Source organism: Megalobrama amblycephala, linkage group LG14 (assembly GCF_018812025.1).
Source record: "Megalobrama amblycephala isolate DHTTF-2021 linkage group LG14, ASM1881202v1, whole genome shotgun sequence".
NCBI classification, from domain to species: domain Eukaryota; kingdom Metazoa; phylum Chordata; class Actinopteri; order Cypriniformes; family Xenocyprididae; genus Megalobrama; species Megalobrama amblycephala.
The window spans coordinates 46,081,804-46,098,450 of NC_063057.1; the positions used below are offsets into that span (position 1 = coordinate 46,081,804).

A 16,647-nucleotide genomic window follows, 5' to 3' on the forward strand; every position below is an offset into this window, starting at 1 on the left:
CTGAATTTTCAGCATCATTACTCCAGTCTTCAGTGTCACATGATCCTTCAGAAATCATTCTAATATGCTGATCTGCTGCTCAAGAAACATTTAATGTGTACAATTGTACAAAATATTTGTGTACAATATTTTTTTTCAGGATTATTTGATGAATAGAAAGTTCAAAAGAACAGTGTTTATCTGAAATCTAATCTTTTGTAACATTATAAATGTCTTTACTGCCACTTTTGATTGATTTAATGCATCCTTGCTGAATAAAAGTATTCATTTCTTTAATTTCTTTTCAAAAAAATAAAAATAAAAATTCTTACTGACCCCAAACTTTTGAACGGTAGTGTATAATGCTACAGAAGCTTTGTATTTCAGATAAATGCTGTTCTTTTGAACTTTCTATTCATCAAGGAATCCTGAAAAAAAAGTACACAACTGTTTTCAACATTGAAAATAATCATAAATGTTTATTGAGCAGCAGATCAGCATATTAGAATGATTTCTGAAGGATCATGTGACACTGAAGACTGGAGTAACGATGCTGAAAATTCAGCTTTGCATCACAGGAATAAATTACTTTGTCAAATATATTTAAATAGTACACAGTTATTTTAAATTGTAATAATATTTCACAATATTACTGTTTTTTACTGTATTTTTAATTAAATAAATGTAGCCTTGGTGAGCAGACGAAACTTCTTTTAAAAACATTAAAAATCTTAGTGGTTCCAAACTTTTGGACTGTACTGTATGTTAAACATATGTTAATATATTTTTATTGGAAATATTTACATATATTTATTTGCCATATATGTAAATACATTTAGATATCAGACTATGTAAATATATTCATTTGCAATATATGTCTGTATTAATTTCTTATATTTGTTAATACATTACATTTCAGTACATGTGTGTGTGTATATGTATATATATATATATATATATATGAATTTAAACATTCAAATAATGAACAGAAATTGGAGACTGAAAAATGTAAAATGTAAAAATCCCCAGACAATGCAACTTAAAAGCTGACAGTATAAATTCACTTGCAAAAATGAGCAGTACATTCAGATGACATAACACCTACTATAGAAAAACAAGAATTTTATTGACAAAAGAACAGAGTGCACATAAACTGCACAATTAAAACAAATCAAACCAGCAACTTTACTGAAATTGCTATTATTAATACTAAAGGATGATGCTAAAACCTGAAAAGTAATTCTTGAAGATAATTTTTTTTTTTATTATTATTAATGAAAAAGTCGGTAAAAAAAAAAAAAAATGTTTTAGAGATGTCTTATAGAGAGGGTGAAGGAAGAACATCCAAACCCTGCCCCTGATTCCTTCAAGATTTTTTATGAATTTATATAATGGTGTTTTTTCATAAAATAAAGGCAGTGGCAAAATTAACATGACAATACTTTGATTTTTTTTTCTTGCAAATGCAAACTGTATCAAAATTGTTGTTTTTTGGAGTGCGTGTGTTGTTTAATTTGTAGAACAAAAAGTATTGTCATGTTAATTTTGCCACTGCCTTTACTATGAAAAAACACCATTATATAAATCCATAAAATCTTGAAGGGAGCAGGGGCAGGGTTTGGATGTTCTTCCTTCACCCTCTCTATTAGACAACTCTAAACTCGATCAGGTTTCCTTTTTCTTCAGTTGGAACCTCAGTTCCTCCAACTTGGAATTGATGGCCTGTCCCAGGTGTCCAGCAGTTGCCTTTTCATGGTGTTTCATGACAGCATCTGCAAAACAAAACAAGAAAGAAGATTAAAAAAAAAAACATTTGGATTAGTCAGTTGTTACTTGACATGATTCTGGTCAAGTATTTGTACCCTTAACCCTTAAGGTAACTGCACACCATAGTCTGATATTTTTGCACATTAAAAAATAAATACGACCTCACTCTGTATCAATCACGTTTAGACAATGCCTCCAAAACTTGTGTCCATCATAAAAAAATATTGGATCAAGTTAGATTTTCTGCGTTTTCACATCCATAGCATACACAAGACCGACATCCCGGTGAGTCCCGACACACACACACACACACACACACACACTTACACATACCATTGTCTGGTTAGCTATGTAATAGTGTTGTCAAAAGACCCAGTACTTCGGTACCAACTCGGTACTAAAAAAATGAAAATGTCACGGTAGCAGGTTTCTTTAAGTACCGGTGGTACAGAGGACCCGGTCAACCCAGTTCTTGACGCAGACAGCGCTATGAATTCCGAGAAGCAGAAAACGCGGACAGAATCTCAAAATCCAGTCATGAAAATGAAACTTACGTTTTAATATGGACAGTCACGGAATTTGTCAAAGTTAGCATAAATTAATCAAATCTCCATATGGACCAGTATAATGTTAAGCCGCAAAAGTTGGTTGAAATATGAATCCTGCATGTTCTGCGCGTCTCTGTGTGAATGAATGAATGACAGAGACTTGTGGTTTTGTTTACTACATGGACTGAAGCGCGTGACGCTTGCAGTAATTTCAGCATCTGTTTCAATGGGGACATAAATACATAAACAACATCACCAGAACTGTTCTGAGTCACTTCACAAGCATTTTACCGTTTCATTTGAGTAAAACCAGTGTCAGTTTAAAGGTATTCACAGCATCCCATCAAAATAAAAGTTAATTTTTACATAAAGGCATTGTGCTAGAAATATTACTATTATTTAGTAGAATGTATGTGATACTGCTACTACTGTTGAAAACATTAATACAACTTTATTTTTTAAAGAAATAAATCACACAATATTTCTTCCATGTTTTAATTTTAATAGCAAATCTATGGTAGCCTGACTACGTCAGACTTCCTACTTCCGCTCAATTTCATTTCGCTTCTGTAGTCTGATACAGCGTCATAGCTTTGTGTTTGCCACCGGTCTGGAAACAGCCGGGCCAATCAACGAACAGAGGGCGGGCTGAGAGCCGTGACGTAGATGCTAAGCGCTGAGTTTTACATTGTAGGTTAGAGAAATCGAAAACCGAAACGACCGCGGAAATGGGAAACGAGACACGGGATGCAAACTTCGGGATGCATTAACTTCGCATAATCTGCAAAAGTCGTTTACAGCCATGTTCACTCCGGTATTTCGCTCACATCATCATGTGTTTACAACAGGTTTACAGTGGAAGTTCAATCATAGATTTGAGTTCGATGCATGATGTCTGTGCTTCGATGCGGCTGTACAGGCGGATAACATACGTCATAACTAAACGTATCTGATTGGCTTACGGGTAACCAATGATTTTAAACTTCAGACAAGCGTCCCCTAGCGAGAGAGAAAACACTTCTCTATTATGCCATTCCAGACTCTGTCTACGAAGCAAAGTGAAGTAGCAGAGTCTGGTATTACCAGGCTAAATCTATGGAGCCAGAATGGTGACTTTAAAATTTGGCATCACAAATTAAAATTGTCATTGAAAACAAAAGCAGAACTGAAAAAGGAAACATTGGCATTGAAACATTTGCATTGAAAACGTACTCGGTTACTAACGTAACCTCGGTTCCCTGAGATACTTCACTTCGTACTGCGTATGGGGAAAGGTCTCCTTTTTCCCCGTTACTGAAGCCTTTTTCAATAACGCAGTGTAACTGCATCGTCATTGGTTCACTCATAGACAAGTTGTTGAACCAATGACGGCGCGGCATAGCTGCGCGACCTATGGCGACAGAGCGCGCGAATATTCCCGCCGAAATGGGCGGGGTTTAGGGCTATATAAGCGGGCGTTTCGCCATAGGATTTCAGGTCATTCGACTGAAGCGACGACACTGAAGCCGCAGCCTCGTGGCACGGCATGTAACACAGTACTCGTTCCGTATCTCAGGGAACCGAGGTTACGTTAGTAACCAAGTACGTTCCCTTTCGATACTTCACTCATACTGCGTATGGGGAACGAATTCAACCGCGCCTGTGCCACGGCAGGGAACGACTGGACTTGTCTTGGGCACCGTGAGGGAACCAGAGGACAAGTGAGAAGGCCGGAGCCGTCGAACCCTCGTTACACTACAAAAAGGGAGTTAACTCCCAGAATGGCATGAAGCGGAGCTCGATAGAGGCCGCTGGATCATACCGAGAGGACCCGAGCTTCTAAGGTCGGGACGTCCAAATGATAAAATCTGACAAAAGTGGACGGCGAGGACCAGCCGGCCGCCTCACAGATGTCTTTAATCGAAACTCCACTAGACCAGGCCCAAGAGGAAGCCATTCTTCTAGTAGAGTGAGCTCTAACTCCTATGGGGCAGTCGAGGCCCATAGAGGAGTAACAAAGAGCAATAGTGTCGACTATCCAAGGCGAAAGACGTTGCTTTGAGACCGAAGACCCCTTGGTGCGGCCACCAAAGCAGATAAAGAGCTGATCAGATTGCCGAAAAGGCTGTGATCGATCAACGTAGGTCCTTAATGCCCTGACAGGGCAGAGTAGTTCCAGCTCTCACTCGTCCGTCGAGGGAGGAAGCGCTGAGAGGGAAATAACCTGTGCTCTGAATGGAGTCGAGAGCACCTTAGGAACGTAGCCATGCCTAGGTTTCAAAACGACTTTGGAGTCGTTGGGCCCGAACTCAAGGCATGCAGGGCTCACGGAGAGGGTCCTGCAAGTCACCAACTCGCTTAACCGATGCTAGTGCAAGCAGCAGAGCGGTTTTGAGCGTCAGGGGCCTGAGGTCAGCTGAACGCAGTGGCTCAAAGGGAGGCCCTTTAAGAGCTCTGAGGACCAAAGAGAGGTCCCAGGTGGGAACAGTGAGAGGACGAGGAGGATTTAATCGCCTAGAACCTCTCAAGAAACGCACCACGAGGTTGTTTTGTCCCACTGACTGGCCAGCAATAGGAGCGTGAAACGTTGCAATGGCTGCTACGTAAACTTTGAGCGTTGAAGGGGTGCGACCCAGATTCAAACGCTCCTGGAGAAAAGACAGTATCGGAGATACGTCACACTCCACTGGGTCTATGTTGCGTGTAGAACACCAGTCAACAAAGACCGACCATTTCTGGGCGTAGAGGCATCTCGTGGACGGAGCTCTCGCCTGAGAAATGGTATTCAGCACGTCCCCAGGGAGGTTAGCAGGCTCCCGTCGAGGGACCAGAGGTGCAGAGCCCAGAGTTCTGGCTGGGGATGCCAAATCGTCCTGTTCGCCTGAGAGAGGAGGTCCCGTCTCAGGGGGATCGGCCACGGAGCTTTTGTGGAAAGCCTGAACAGCTCTGAGGACCAAACTTGGCTCGTCCAGAGCGGGGCCACCAGGAGGACTCTGTGCTTGTCTTCCCTGATTCGTCTGATGACCTGTGGGATCAGAGCGATCGGGGGAAAAGCGTAAAGGAGGGTGCTGGGCCAGACATGGGCCAGCGCATCTTCCTCCTTCGAGAAATAAATTGGGCAGTGAGAGTTGCCTTCTGAAGCAAAGAGGTCTACCTCTGCCTTTCCGAAGAACTCCCAGATCATGAGAACCATCTAGGGGTGGAGCATCCACTCGTCTGAGGGGACATTGCTCCGAGATAGCATGTCTGCTCCCAAGTTTGTTCTCCCGGGTATGCGAGTCGCCCTGAGCGACTGAAACCTCGGTGATGCCCATTCCAGAAGACGCTTCGCCAGAGCGCATAAGCGGCTGGACGAAAGACCGCCCTGGTGATTTATGTATGACACCACTGCCATGCTGTCCGACTGGACTAAGACGTGGCGCCCTGTCAGGTGTGCCTGGAACGCATGAAGGGCTCGAATCACTGCCAACATCTCGAGGCAGTTGATGTGCAGATGGCATTCCTCGTGAGACCACGAGCCGAAGGCCGGTCTGCCCTCGCAAAGAGCGCCCCAACCTGTGTTGGACGCATCCGTTGAGAGCACCGTCCTTCTGGACACCGCCTGTAGGGGTACCCCTTGGCTGAACCATACAGGGTTCATCCAGGGTTTCAGAGCTGCCAAATAGGCCTGATTGACCCTGAGACGCAGGCGGCCGTGCCGCCAGGCGTGAGGAGGGACCCGGAACTTCAACCAGTACTGCAGAGGCCGCATCCGAAGAAGGCCGAGCTGCAGAACCGGGGAGGCGGAAGCCATCAGCCCTAGCATCCTCTGGAAAAACTTCAGAGGGAAATAGGCTCTGTTCCTGACCGATGCCGCGAGCTGCTGAATGGCCAGAGCGCGCTCTGGAGAGACTACAGCCGTCATACGGACTGAGTCGAAAACTGCACCCAGGAACGTTATACGCTGGCTGGGGAGCAGTGAGCTCTTGGCAAAGTTGACCCTGAGACCCAGGCACTCCAAGTGGCCGAGTAACACGGATCTGTGATGCTCCAGCTCGGCTCGTGACTGGGCTAGGATGAGCCAGTCGTCGAGGTAATTGAGAACCCGGATTCCCATCTGTCTCAGTGGGGAAAGCGCCGTGTTCATGCACTTGGTAAAAGAGCGAGGAGCTAGGGACAGTCCGAATGGAAGGACCGTATACTGGTAAGCCACACCCTCGAATGCGAATCTCAAGAATCGCCTGTGGATGGGGGGCTATCTGGATGTGAAAGTATGCATCTTTCAGGTCCAGCGAGCAGAACCAATCCCCGGGGCAAACCTGCCGAGGATCTGCTTCAGCGTTAGCATCTTGAACTTCCGTCTCATAAGGGAGAGGTTCAAGAGCCTGAGATCTAAGATGGGTCTGAAACCGCCATCTTTTTTGGGAACTAGAAAATAACGGCTGTAGAACCCCGAATTGCTCTCTGAGGGGGAGACTATTTCTATAGCTCCTTTCCTCAGAAGAGACGTGACTTCGGCTCGGAGGACATGAACGTCGTCCGTGTTGACTGAAGTCTGAAGCACCCCGCTGAAGCGTGGGGGCCTTCGGGCGAACTGAAGCGAGTAGCCTCGACTTATGGTTCCCAGAACCCAGCTTGACACTCCGGGGATGGCCCGCCAGGCCTCGGCCCGCGTGACAAGGGGCTGAATGGTATCGGGTGACGGGCCGCCAATCGGGGGCCTGTGCACCGGAGAGAGTGGAAGAGGAACTTTCGCTCTTTCTTAGAGAAGGTAGAATATTCATAGTGTTCGCCATAAGAATGGCGTTTTGCATGGACGCAGCACTGGGCCCAGTTAGCACAACACTGAACATATCTCCCACGCCCGGAGCTGAACAAGGCGGGGGGGGTGGAACGAAAGAGCTTTTGGGGTGGTCCGGCCGTGGCGAGACTTTGCCCCATCCTCTTCCTTCCTGAAACATCAGGAGGGCTTAGGAGGCGTCGGGTCCAGCGTAATCTTAGGCCGGGGTCCCTGACGTTGTCTCGGGAAGGAGGAGCGCTTACGATGGCGCTGTTCCTTGGGTGGTGCTGCCTGAGAGGTAGAGGGGGCAGGTTTGTTCTGCTGAGCCGGCGCAGACTTGGGGTGGCTGGAAGCAGACGTGGAGCTAGAGCGTTTAGGCAGGAAATGTCGCATAGCCTGAGACGACTTTTGTGCTGCAGTAAAACACTCCGTAAAGCCCTCTACTGCTGGCCCGAAGAGACCAGAAGGAGAGACCGGGGCATCCAAAAAGGCCGTCTTGTCCATCTCCTTAATCTCGGTCAGGTTGAGCCACAAATGGCGCTCAAGCACGACCAGGCTGGCCATGGATCGTCCAATGGCCTGTGCTGTGGCCTTTGTGGCACGCAATAAGATGGGTCTGAAACCGCCATCTTTTTTGGGAACTAGAAAATAACGGCTGTAGAACCCCGAATTGCTCTCTGAGGGGAGACTATTTCTATAGCTCCTTTCCTCAGAAGAGACGTGACTTCGGCTCGGAGGACATGAACGTCGTCCGTGTTGACTGAAGTCTGAAGCACCCCGCTGAAGCGTGGGGGCCTTCGGGCGAACTGAAGCGAGTAGCCTCGACTTATGGTTCCCAGAACCCAGCTTGACACTCCGGGGATGGCCCGCCAGGCCTCGGCCCGCGTGACAAGGGGCTGAATGGTATCGGGTGACGGGCCGCCAATCGGGGGCCTGTGCACCGGAGAGAGTGGAAGAGGAACTTCGCTCTTTCTTAGAGAAGGTAGAATATTCATAGTGTTCGCCATAAGAATGGCGTTTTGCATGGACGCAGCACTGGGCCCAGTTAGCACAACACTGAACATATCTCCCACGCCTGGAGCTGAACGAAAGAGCTTTTGGGGTGGTCCGGCCGTGGCGAGACTTTGCCCCATCCTCTTCCTTCCTGAAACATCAGGAGGGCTTAGGAGGCGTCGGGTCCAGTGTAATCTTAGGCCGGGGTCCCTGACGTTGTCTCGGGAAGGAGGAGCGCTTACGATGGCGCTGTTCCTTGGGTGGTGCTGCCTGAGAGGTAGAGGGGGCAGGTTTGTTCTGCTGAGCCGGCGCAGACTTGGGGTGGCTGGAAGCAGACGTGGAGCTAGAGCGTTTAGGCAGGAAATGTCGCATAGCCTGAGACGACTTTTGTGCTGCAGTAAAACACTCCGTAAAGCCCTCTACTGCTGGCCCGAAGAGACCAGAAGGAGAGACCGGGGCATCCAAAAAGGCCGTCTTGTCCATCTCCTTAATCTCGGTCAGGTTGAGCCACAAATGGCGCTCAAGCACGACCAGGCTGGCCATGGATCGTCCAATGGCCTGTGCTGTGGCCTTTGTGGCACGCAGGGCTAAGTCAGTGGCGCTGCGGAGGTCACGGAAGGCAGGTGCATCAACGCCGGACTCATCCAGAGAACGGAGGAGCTTCACTTGAAACACCTGGAGAATAGCCATGGTGTGCAGCGCTGAGGCAGCATGGCCTGCGGACGTATATGCTCTGCCAGCCAGGGCAGAAGTGGTCCTGCAGGGCTTGGATGGAAGGGCCCTCTTAGTTTTCCAACCCACAGCCGTGGGGGGACAGAGGTGAGCCGCCACCACTTCGTCCAGGGCGGTAGATGCTCGTAACCCTTCTCTTCAGAGCCATCCACAGAGGTGAGAGCTGAATAATGCGTAGTGCATAGGCGGGCAGAATACGGGGCGCGCCACGACTTCGTCAGCTCGTTGTGAACTTCTGGGAAAAACGGTGCAGCGCGTTGACGAGGGGCCTGGCGGGAACCCGGCAGGAACCACTCATCGAGCCTGCTCCGTGATGGCTCCTCTGGCAGAGCCCATTCGAGGTCCAAAACCTCTACTGCTTTCGAGAGGATGCGGAAGAGCTCGGCATCCATACCCGGCTTGCAGTCAATGGGCTCCGGTGAGGGAAGGCGGGTGGGGTCAGAATCACCGGCCCAACCTTCGGTTTCAGAGGCCGCGAGAGACATGAAGTCATCAAGCGGCTCGTCCTCAGAACCGCCAAAAGAGATGAGGTCGCTCGCATCTGCCGAGGGACGCAGCTCAGTGCGGGAGAACAAGCCGGCGTGACGTCACCCAACTCCGTGCGCTGGGCCGCTCTGCCCCGCTGTCTCTTCCTAGCCGGCTCGCGGGAGGAAGAAGATGGGAGGGCGCGAGCGGCGAGATCGCCTTCACTGAAGAAGGCGATCCGCGAGCGCAGAGAGGCGAGACTCATGTTCTCACAGTGAGAACACGAGGTCCCGGTGAGCGCGGCCTCTGCATGGGGTCTGCCCAGGCAGCCGACGCACTCACCGTGTCCGTCGTCGTCATGCAGAGGGGCTCTGCATGTGCCACACGAGTGGCGCGGCATTTGTAACAAACGGCGAAAACGGCATTTGAGGGGCTCTTTTAGAGCGGCGAGGGCCGCTAGAGCGGTGAAAACCGCTGTTGGAAGCTCTTTTAGAGCGGCAATAAACCGCGGGAAAATCGCTCTTTTAGGCGCGCCGGATGGCGGCAGGAGACGGGCTGGCAGGCGGCCGGAAGCGGGAAGCGGGCGGCTCGAGACGGCGCTCGAGGCGGCAGTCGACGAGGGCGCTGGTGCTTCTTCCTCGGCGAGCTCAGCAGTCCGCTGCGGGAGCCTCTTCGACGGCGGCGAGAGCTTCTTTCCAGGCGAGCTTCTTCCAGGCGGTGAAGGCTTCAGCCGGAGATCAGCGAGGAGCGATGTGAAGTCGTCGCTGAAGGAGAGAGAACTGAAATCCTATGGCGAAACGCCCGCTTATATAGCCCTAAACCCCGCCCATTTCTGCGGGAATATTCGCGCGCTCTGTCGCCATAGGTCGCGCAGCTATGCCGCGCCGTCATTGGTTCAACAACTTGTCTATGAGTGAACCAATGACGATGCAGTTACACTGCGTTATTGAAAAAGGCTTCAGTAACGGGTAAAAAGGAGACCTTTCCCCATACGCAGTACGAGTGAAGTATCGAAAGGGAACATTAGTATTGGCACTGAAAAAATAAAATAATTAAAATCTTACAATCTTATTCTTTTATTGTATTGGGATTTATTTGTATTTTTCAATGACAATCTTCAGATTTTTTCTTCATGTCACTCTTTCAGTGACAGATTTTTTTTACAATGTCAGTTTTTTTTCAATGTCACTGATTTTCAGTTTCAACTTTCTGTCACTGTTTTGGTGTGGAGAGGGGAGGGGTCTGAGGGGAGGGGTAAGTAGAGCGTAGTTTGCATATAATTTGCATATAGGTATACTGAAGAAGTAGGCCTACGTCACTTTACTGGAACCCGTCGTCAGCTCTGAAGCCTCTGGCATGGTGGCGTGACAAAAATGTCCAGTTTACCGGAATATGCACCATATGCACCGAACAAGGCTAAAAGTACGGTTTGGCAAAAAAATAAATTAACGTTAGGTGTCTGTCGGTATATACTTGTTGCCGCTAAGTATGAGTACATCACAACAGTGGCTAACAGTAACATAGCCTGTGACGTTAACATTGACATGATAAACAGCAGGGCTTCGGCTGTGTAAAGTTACACTACTGACATCCCCAACCGCACGCACGCACACACACACACACACCGGAGAGCCTCTCTTTGAGCCGCTAGTTCGGCTTAAACGCAGGTAACGTTACACAGTAACTCCTAGGGCCGCGAATGTGCTTCTATCTGTATTTAATGGTAGTTAGCGTTAAGTCTCCAGCCCTGTGATGTCTCCTTTCTTTTTCTTTAGGAGTTAGAGACCAGTGTTATTGCTGCTGCACAAGGCCTCATAAACGTGCTAACGCAAAACATTCAGCAGCATCACACCCCAGCACAGCAGAATCCAGTGCCGTCACATGAGCACTAGAATCAACAACAAGCACAAACCCGGAATATTGCTTCAGGTCAAGGGAGGTGTTGCTGAAGTTGAGAGAGATGGCAGATTCGCGACCCCAACAGAGGACTGTAAGTTAATAATCAAAATATGTTTGCCTATTAGGTTTTATATATATGGCTTTTTGCTCTGACGATCCAAGGAAATGACAAGTTTATTTTAATACATCTTTTGTTATCTCATGAATTGCACTGAGTTCTGCTTAGCTCTCTATAACAATGTGAAATTAAAATTTAAGTTTTGCATTTGCTCATTTCTGGAAAGAGTGGTTTTTAACATTAAATTATTTGATTTAAATGTAATTAATATTTAATGAAATGTGCGCCAATTCAACATTTCTATAGCTGTATGGCAGATCTAAGGTAGAGTAGCTTGTCATGGCAACTTGAGCACTGATACATGTGTCATCACATTAGAGTGTTTTTTTTTATGTTAATTACAGGAACCTTTGATTGTGAGGCAGTTCATGGAGAGAATGCTGAGAAGGCTTCAGGAAGTTCTGCGACGTCAGCCTGTGGATTTGGATTATTTACGCTTTGTTTTAAGTCATGAAGTGGGACTTGTTCGCTCTTTTGCCAATGTAGTAGAACTGCCTCAAGGTGTTGTTCGTGCTTTATCTGACTTATTAAGACTTCTTCGTTTACAAGAGGAGAGTTATCCAGCTGCTACCTATGCAGAGGTTCTGGGTGGTGATAGGGGACAGCCAAAACTTGTAATTTCTAAAGAATGTCTTCAAAACCTAATCGACATGCAGTTGCCCATCCCCTGTGTAGCTAAGCTCCTGGGTGTCTGCAAAAGGACAGTGTATCGGCGGATGCGTGAGTATGGACTATCAGTTACGGGATCATACAGCAATCTCACAGATGAGGAGCTGGACAATCTTGTGCGCTCAGTTAAATTGAAGATGCCGCATATAGGCTATAGAATGATGAAGGGTGAACTGCAAGCGATGGGACACCGTGTCAGATGGGACCAGGTTTCAGCATCCATGCACAGGGTGGATTCTGCAGGGATCTTGGAGAGAATAACACGTTTAGGCTGTGTTGCTAGAAGAACATATTCTGTCAAGGGTCCCCACTCACTGGTCCATGTGGACACAAACCACAAACCACAAACTTATCAGGTGTGTGTGTTATGTTTCACAAGAATATTGTTATAATATGTTCATATATTTATATTCATAAATGTTTGTTGAAATAGTTCTTAATTGAGCTTTTACAAATAAGTTCTATTCATGTTTGAAGGATGCGGGTAGATTTTGTATGCTATTACAAGATAGGCTGTAGATTGCTGGAGCTGTATTTCAACAAAAAAACCCTTTTTAATACAGTTTATTAATTAAGCTGCACATAGAGTTAGTTTGTGCCACCATTTTATAAAATTCCAACATGTGAATGGGTATGGCCATAGGCATTATGTCCATTTATTGTTTTGACATCAACCAAGTTAATTTTTGCTGACGATTTAGTAAACGTAAACCCCCACAACGTTGATTCCACTTGAATGTCATGAATTTGCCATACACGTGTTGAAACTGTGTATGTGGAAGACTGAACAATTTCAACTTTTCAATAGTACAAGTAACGATGAACTGAGGAACAGCATCACATTTCAAGGTTTATATTACATGTACATTTGTCAGTGCTCTGTAAACAAAATGCAAATACAGAGTTCTTAAATGACCTTTTTCAAATAAATGTTTAGCAGTGGTCCCAACTTAAAAAAAAAAACAATGCAATGGGAGAACCAAACACTAACATTGAGCTATTTTTATGGTTTGACTTGTGCTGTCTTTTTTATTTTTAATAATAAATAGCTCACTGAACAAATTTAACAAAAATGCCATTAAAAATGCCAAAAATATTCACAATACTGCCTGATTTGGGGAAGTAAACATCAGTGGTCAAAAAACATGACCTCTACACTCGCCCGAAGTCTCTACCCATTCTGATTGCTACTGTCATTATATCTCTGAACTCCTTGTATGTTTTCATATGTTCAACAGGAACAGTTATTGTATTTGTGCAGGCACTTACAAGTGGGAAACAAATGTTGTGACCTGGCATTTTTTCATTATAGTGGTGTTCAAATCTTAGATTTATTTTAAAATCTGCCCTCTCTGATGGAAGAAGGGGCTTGTGCCTTTGTCCAGTTAACCACTGCATCACTGTCGGGACAGAAAGGCTCACGTGTGTTTGTTGACTCCAGTGCTCTTCTTGACTTAGCAGCTCCTCTTGGGTCAGAGGCTCACACATTTGCTGGTCTTCATTCTGACCTGCATGATAAAACAAATCAGAGTAGTTGAGTACAATGGTGTAAAAATCCAACACTGCAAGAAGCCAACCCTATTTACCAATCTACACGATTTATCCCAAAGGCCTGTTTCAACTAACCTTGCTGCATTAATTTCTATTTAATATACACTGAAATAACTGAAAGATAAAAAAAAAAAACAGTGATAGGAATAGTCCTAGAATAATGTTATCCAAAAGAATACCAGATATACAGTATGAAATCTTTTGATTACATTTGTAGTATACTATGTTGTCACTACAGGCATATGTTTCCATTCAACATTGGAGGGGAAACATTAAGTTTAAACAATATTCCTGTATTCTGGGAATTTATGGTGGAATTTTTTTTTTTCTTAAGAAACATGTATTTTGATCTATGACTTATGTCTTTGGGCTGTGGAGGGCAAAGTCTAGAAAGTCTCTAGTGAAGTTCAAAACCTGGACCATTTTGCCATAAGCATTGCCACCCGCCACTAACCACAACATTAATGTTTCTAAAAGGAAATATATTGATGGTCCTTTTTGGTGGAGTGCTAATATTCAGCTCCCTAATCAAAGACAGAACCAAATATAGGTCATGTACATGGAATCACATTCTGCTCTACTCATTTTAGGTAACAGCTGTTTGCATGGCAAATTTGTATACTCCAACATGTGATAAAGACAGTTTAAGTCAAACCTGTGATTTCCAGGTCTTGTAGAAAGTCCTGGAGGAAGTTGATGATGGCATTTTCTCTTGCTTGCCTTGGACTTCCCTTCTCACTCAGCTCAGGGACTATGATACTCATTATGTAGTCAGCATCCGGCTGGGGTGGTGGGGCAAAAGGGAAAAAAAGGAGGAGGGTTGACTACACAGATAGGAACACAGAGAAAGACCACTGTCCACTTTACATATGACTTTGTATTCTTCCAAAACAAAAAAGGTTAAGTAAAACAATAACAGAAAGTCACCAAAAAATAATAGTATCAATAATAAAGTTACAGCTCTGCTACTACATCCTGTAGGGTTTCTAAGATTATCATCAAGTATATAGCAGTAAAGCAAATCAGGATGATTTAATGTCCAGCATCCTTACTCTGTCATCATCCTTTTTGGGGACAAACAGGTTTGAGCAGAGAGTTTGATGCTTCCCAATCACATCCAGAAGGTTGTAGACCTTCATCCCATTTCTAATTTGCTGAAGCATGGGAGTCAGACGCATTGTAGCATGCAGAACAATGGCTCTACTGAGAACAGGGAACAAAGTTTTGTGGAAGACTCATAAATAAAAGGGAAATATGCTATTTTCCACACAACTAAATTAAGACTAAGGCTGTACAAATTTTTATTTTAAGTTCAAATGCTGCATTTCTAAAAACAGTAATAATACTATGCTGTTAAAGTGGCTACTGATGCTGTGTGCATCAAAATTAATTATATAAAAATTGTTTCTCTGGAAAATAAGTACGGACCTTATGATACTGTCCTTTTGGTCCAACTTAAGCAAACCGGTGTAACCACAACTCACGATTTCATCTGTGAACTGTGTCAGATCAGTTGCTGCCTCCACCTAAAATTACAACAAACGCATTAACAGTATAGCAATGAAATACTGTACATTAAGAAAAGCTTTTAATGCTTTTGCACGGCTGTTCATGGCAGATGTACTCACCCTTTCTATGAGTAAAGCATATTCAAGATCATCCACATCATCTTTGGTCAGTTGCAGAGCATCAAAGTCCCCTGTTGTAAGAAACTGGTAACACCAATTTCTGAAGAAGCATGGTGCTGGGCCACCCTGAGCTAGGCTGACAGAAAACACTTCTCCTGCAGTTCTGCATGTCATCAACAAACAGTGCAGACATTGTAATTGCAACTTTTTACTTGTACTTGCATAAACTGCATAATGTAGGACAACTATAAAACAATGCAAACCTGTAGAAACCATTTTCTAGGTCACAAATCGAGTAGACAGGACTCTTTCCCTTCTTGCTACTGCCCTCAAACAGTCGCCTCTCAATGCCATGCATCATTTCTAAATACAATAATTAATGACAGAAAACACAGTTCAGTAAATAAAAAATACTGCACCTATGAACCTGATTTCAGTAGTGTTTGGTGCCAGAGATTGTGCTAAATATACATTACCAGTCAAAAATTCTTTGCTTAATGCTCCAGTGTCGATTCCAGCTTCGCCAATGAAAGTCACATTGAGTTTGTTGACAGGTGAGCCCTTCTTCTGTCTCTGCCACTGAATTAGGCCTCTTTGGAAAAGGTTGTCCCGGGTGATGCAGATCTTAAAATCTTTGCTTGCATCTACTTGGCTTGCAAGCCACTGGAGTACATCATCGTCACTATTAAAAAGCAGCCCAAAAAAATCACTTAACTTTGAATTTAATGACATCTTAAGTAAATAAATAACTGATATGGAGGGAAAAAAAAAAAAAAAACACCTAGACATGTCGGCCATAGATAAGCTTCCCTCGCGTAGCACACAGCTGTCTGTACTGTAGTTCAAAGTGTCCTGTAGACTGAAAAGGGTCAACAAAAACACATTAAAACTTTCAATTTGCCAGTAAAATATATCAATGTTTATGTTTCAGCACACCTGAAAAACAATGGTAAAAAGGCATTCTACTGATGTTATTTTGGACATATCTGTAAACCTAGATGCCCATTGAGTGACCTTGTCATTACACTCTAGTGCTATCACAGGGTTTCTTGTGCATTATGAAGGATAAGACAAAACAAAGATGCAAATTATATTTAAATTAATCCCAAAATACTGATATAGTACATTGTAGATTATTCTATTATATTACATTACAAGGATACACAGCTTTAACACAGACAATATGTTGTGAAATAAAATGTATATAATAACATGATAGAATGGCAAACCTTTCACCACACAGGCTTGCATGCAGAACAATTTCATCTGATGGAAAGCAGCCACAACATATAGGGCATTCCTTTCTATCCTGTAGACAACATATATTCAAATCAATTGCACCAGGTCTCTCTGCAATTTCACATATTTTTCAAGATATCAGCTCAAAATCATTACCTGGCCACAATCTCTGGGCTCTTTGTTAGGGCGCACAAGTGGTGAGTTTGTGACAGAAAGAACCTGGACCTCACTTTGCCAGTCCTGTAAAGTAACAAACAGCTGTATCCATAAATGCATAGGAGAAATAATCAATGCTACGACATACATACGTTACGATAAAAA

At 44.9% G+C, this 16,647-nt stretch overlaps 2 protein-coding genes across 4 annotated transcripts; one reads left to right on the plus strand and one right to left on the minus strand.

The window, feature by feature from the left end:
• Positions 1 to 1,010: 1,010 nt before the first annotated feature.
• Positions 1,011 to 16,647, minus strand: LOC125245816. 3 transcript variants are annotated; one of them, XM_048156596.1, is made up of 11 exons: positions 16,483 to 16,645; positions 16,317 to 16,396; positions 15,869 to 15,946; positions 15,564 to 15,769; positions 15,351 to 15,450; positions 15,088 to 15,250; positions 14,888 to 14,985; positions 14,512 to 14,662; positions 14,115 to 14,241; positions 13,331 to 13,416; positions 1,011 to 1,751 (listed from the first exon to the last, which is right to left on the minus strand). In XM_048156596.1, exons 1-11 carry the CDS (start codon positions 16,630 to 16,632, stop codon positions 1,740 to 1,742), a joined length of 1,251 nt encoding a protein of 416 aa, XP_048012553.1. In that variant the 5' UTR covers positions 16,633 to 16,645; the 3' UTR covers positions 1,011 to 1,739. The 3 variants fall into 3 exon arrangements, with proteins under 3 accessions (XP_048012553.1, XP_048012551.1, XP_048012552.1); XM_048156594.1 differs by lacking the exon at positions 1,011 to 1,751 and having other exon boundaries at positions 12,761 to 13,416; positions 16,483 to 16,647; XM_048156595.1 differs by lacking the exon at positions 1,011 to 1,751 and having other exon boundaries at positions 12,761 to 13,416; positions 14,512 to 14,659.
• LOC125245907 lies at positions 10,829 to 12,729 on the plus strand. Its single transcript, XM_048156735.1, has 2 exons — positions 10,829 to 11,212; positions 11,584 to 12,729. Exons 1-2 carry the CDS (start codon positions 11,183 to 11,185, stop codon positions 12,298 to 12,300), a joined length of 747 nt encoding a protein of 248 aa, XP_048012692.1. The 5' UTR covers positions 10,829 to 11,182; the 3' UTR covers positions 12,301 to 12,729.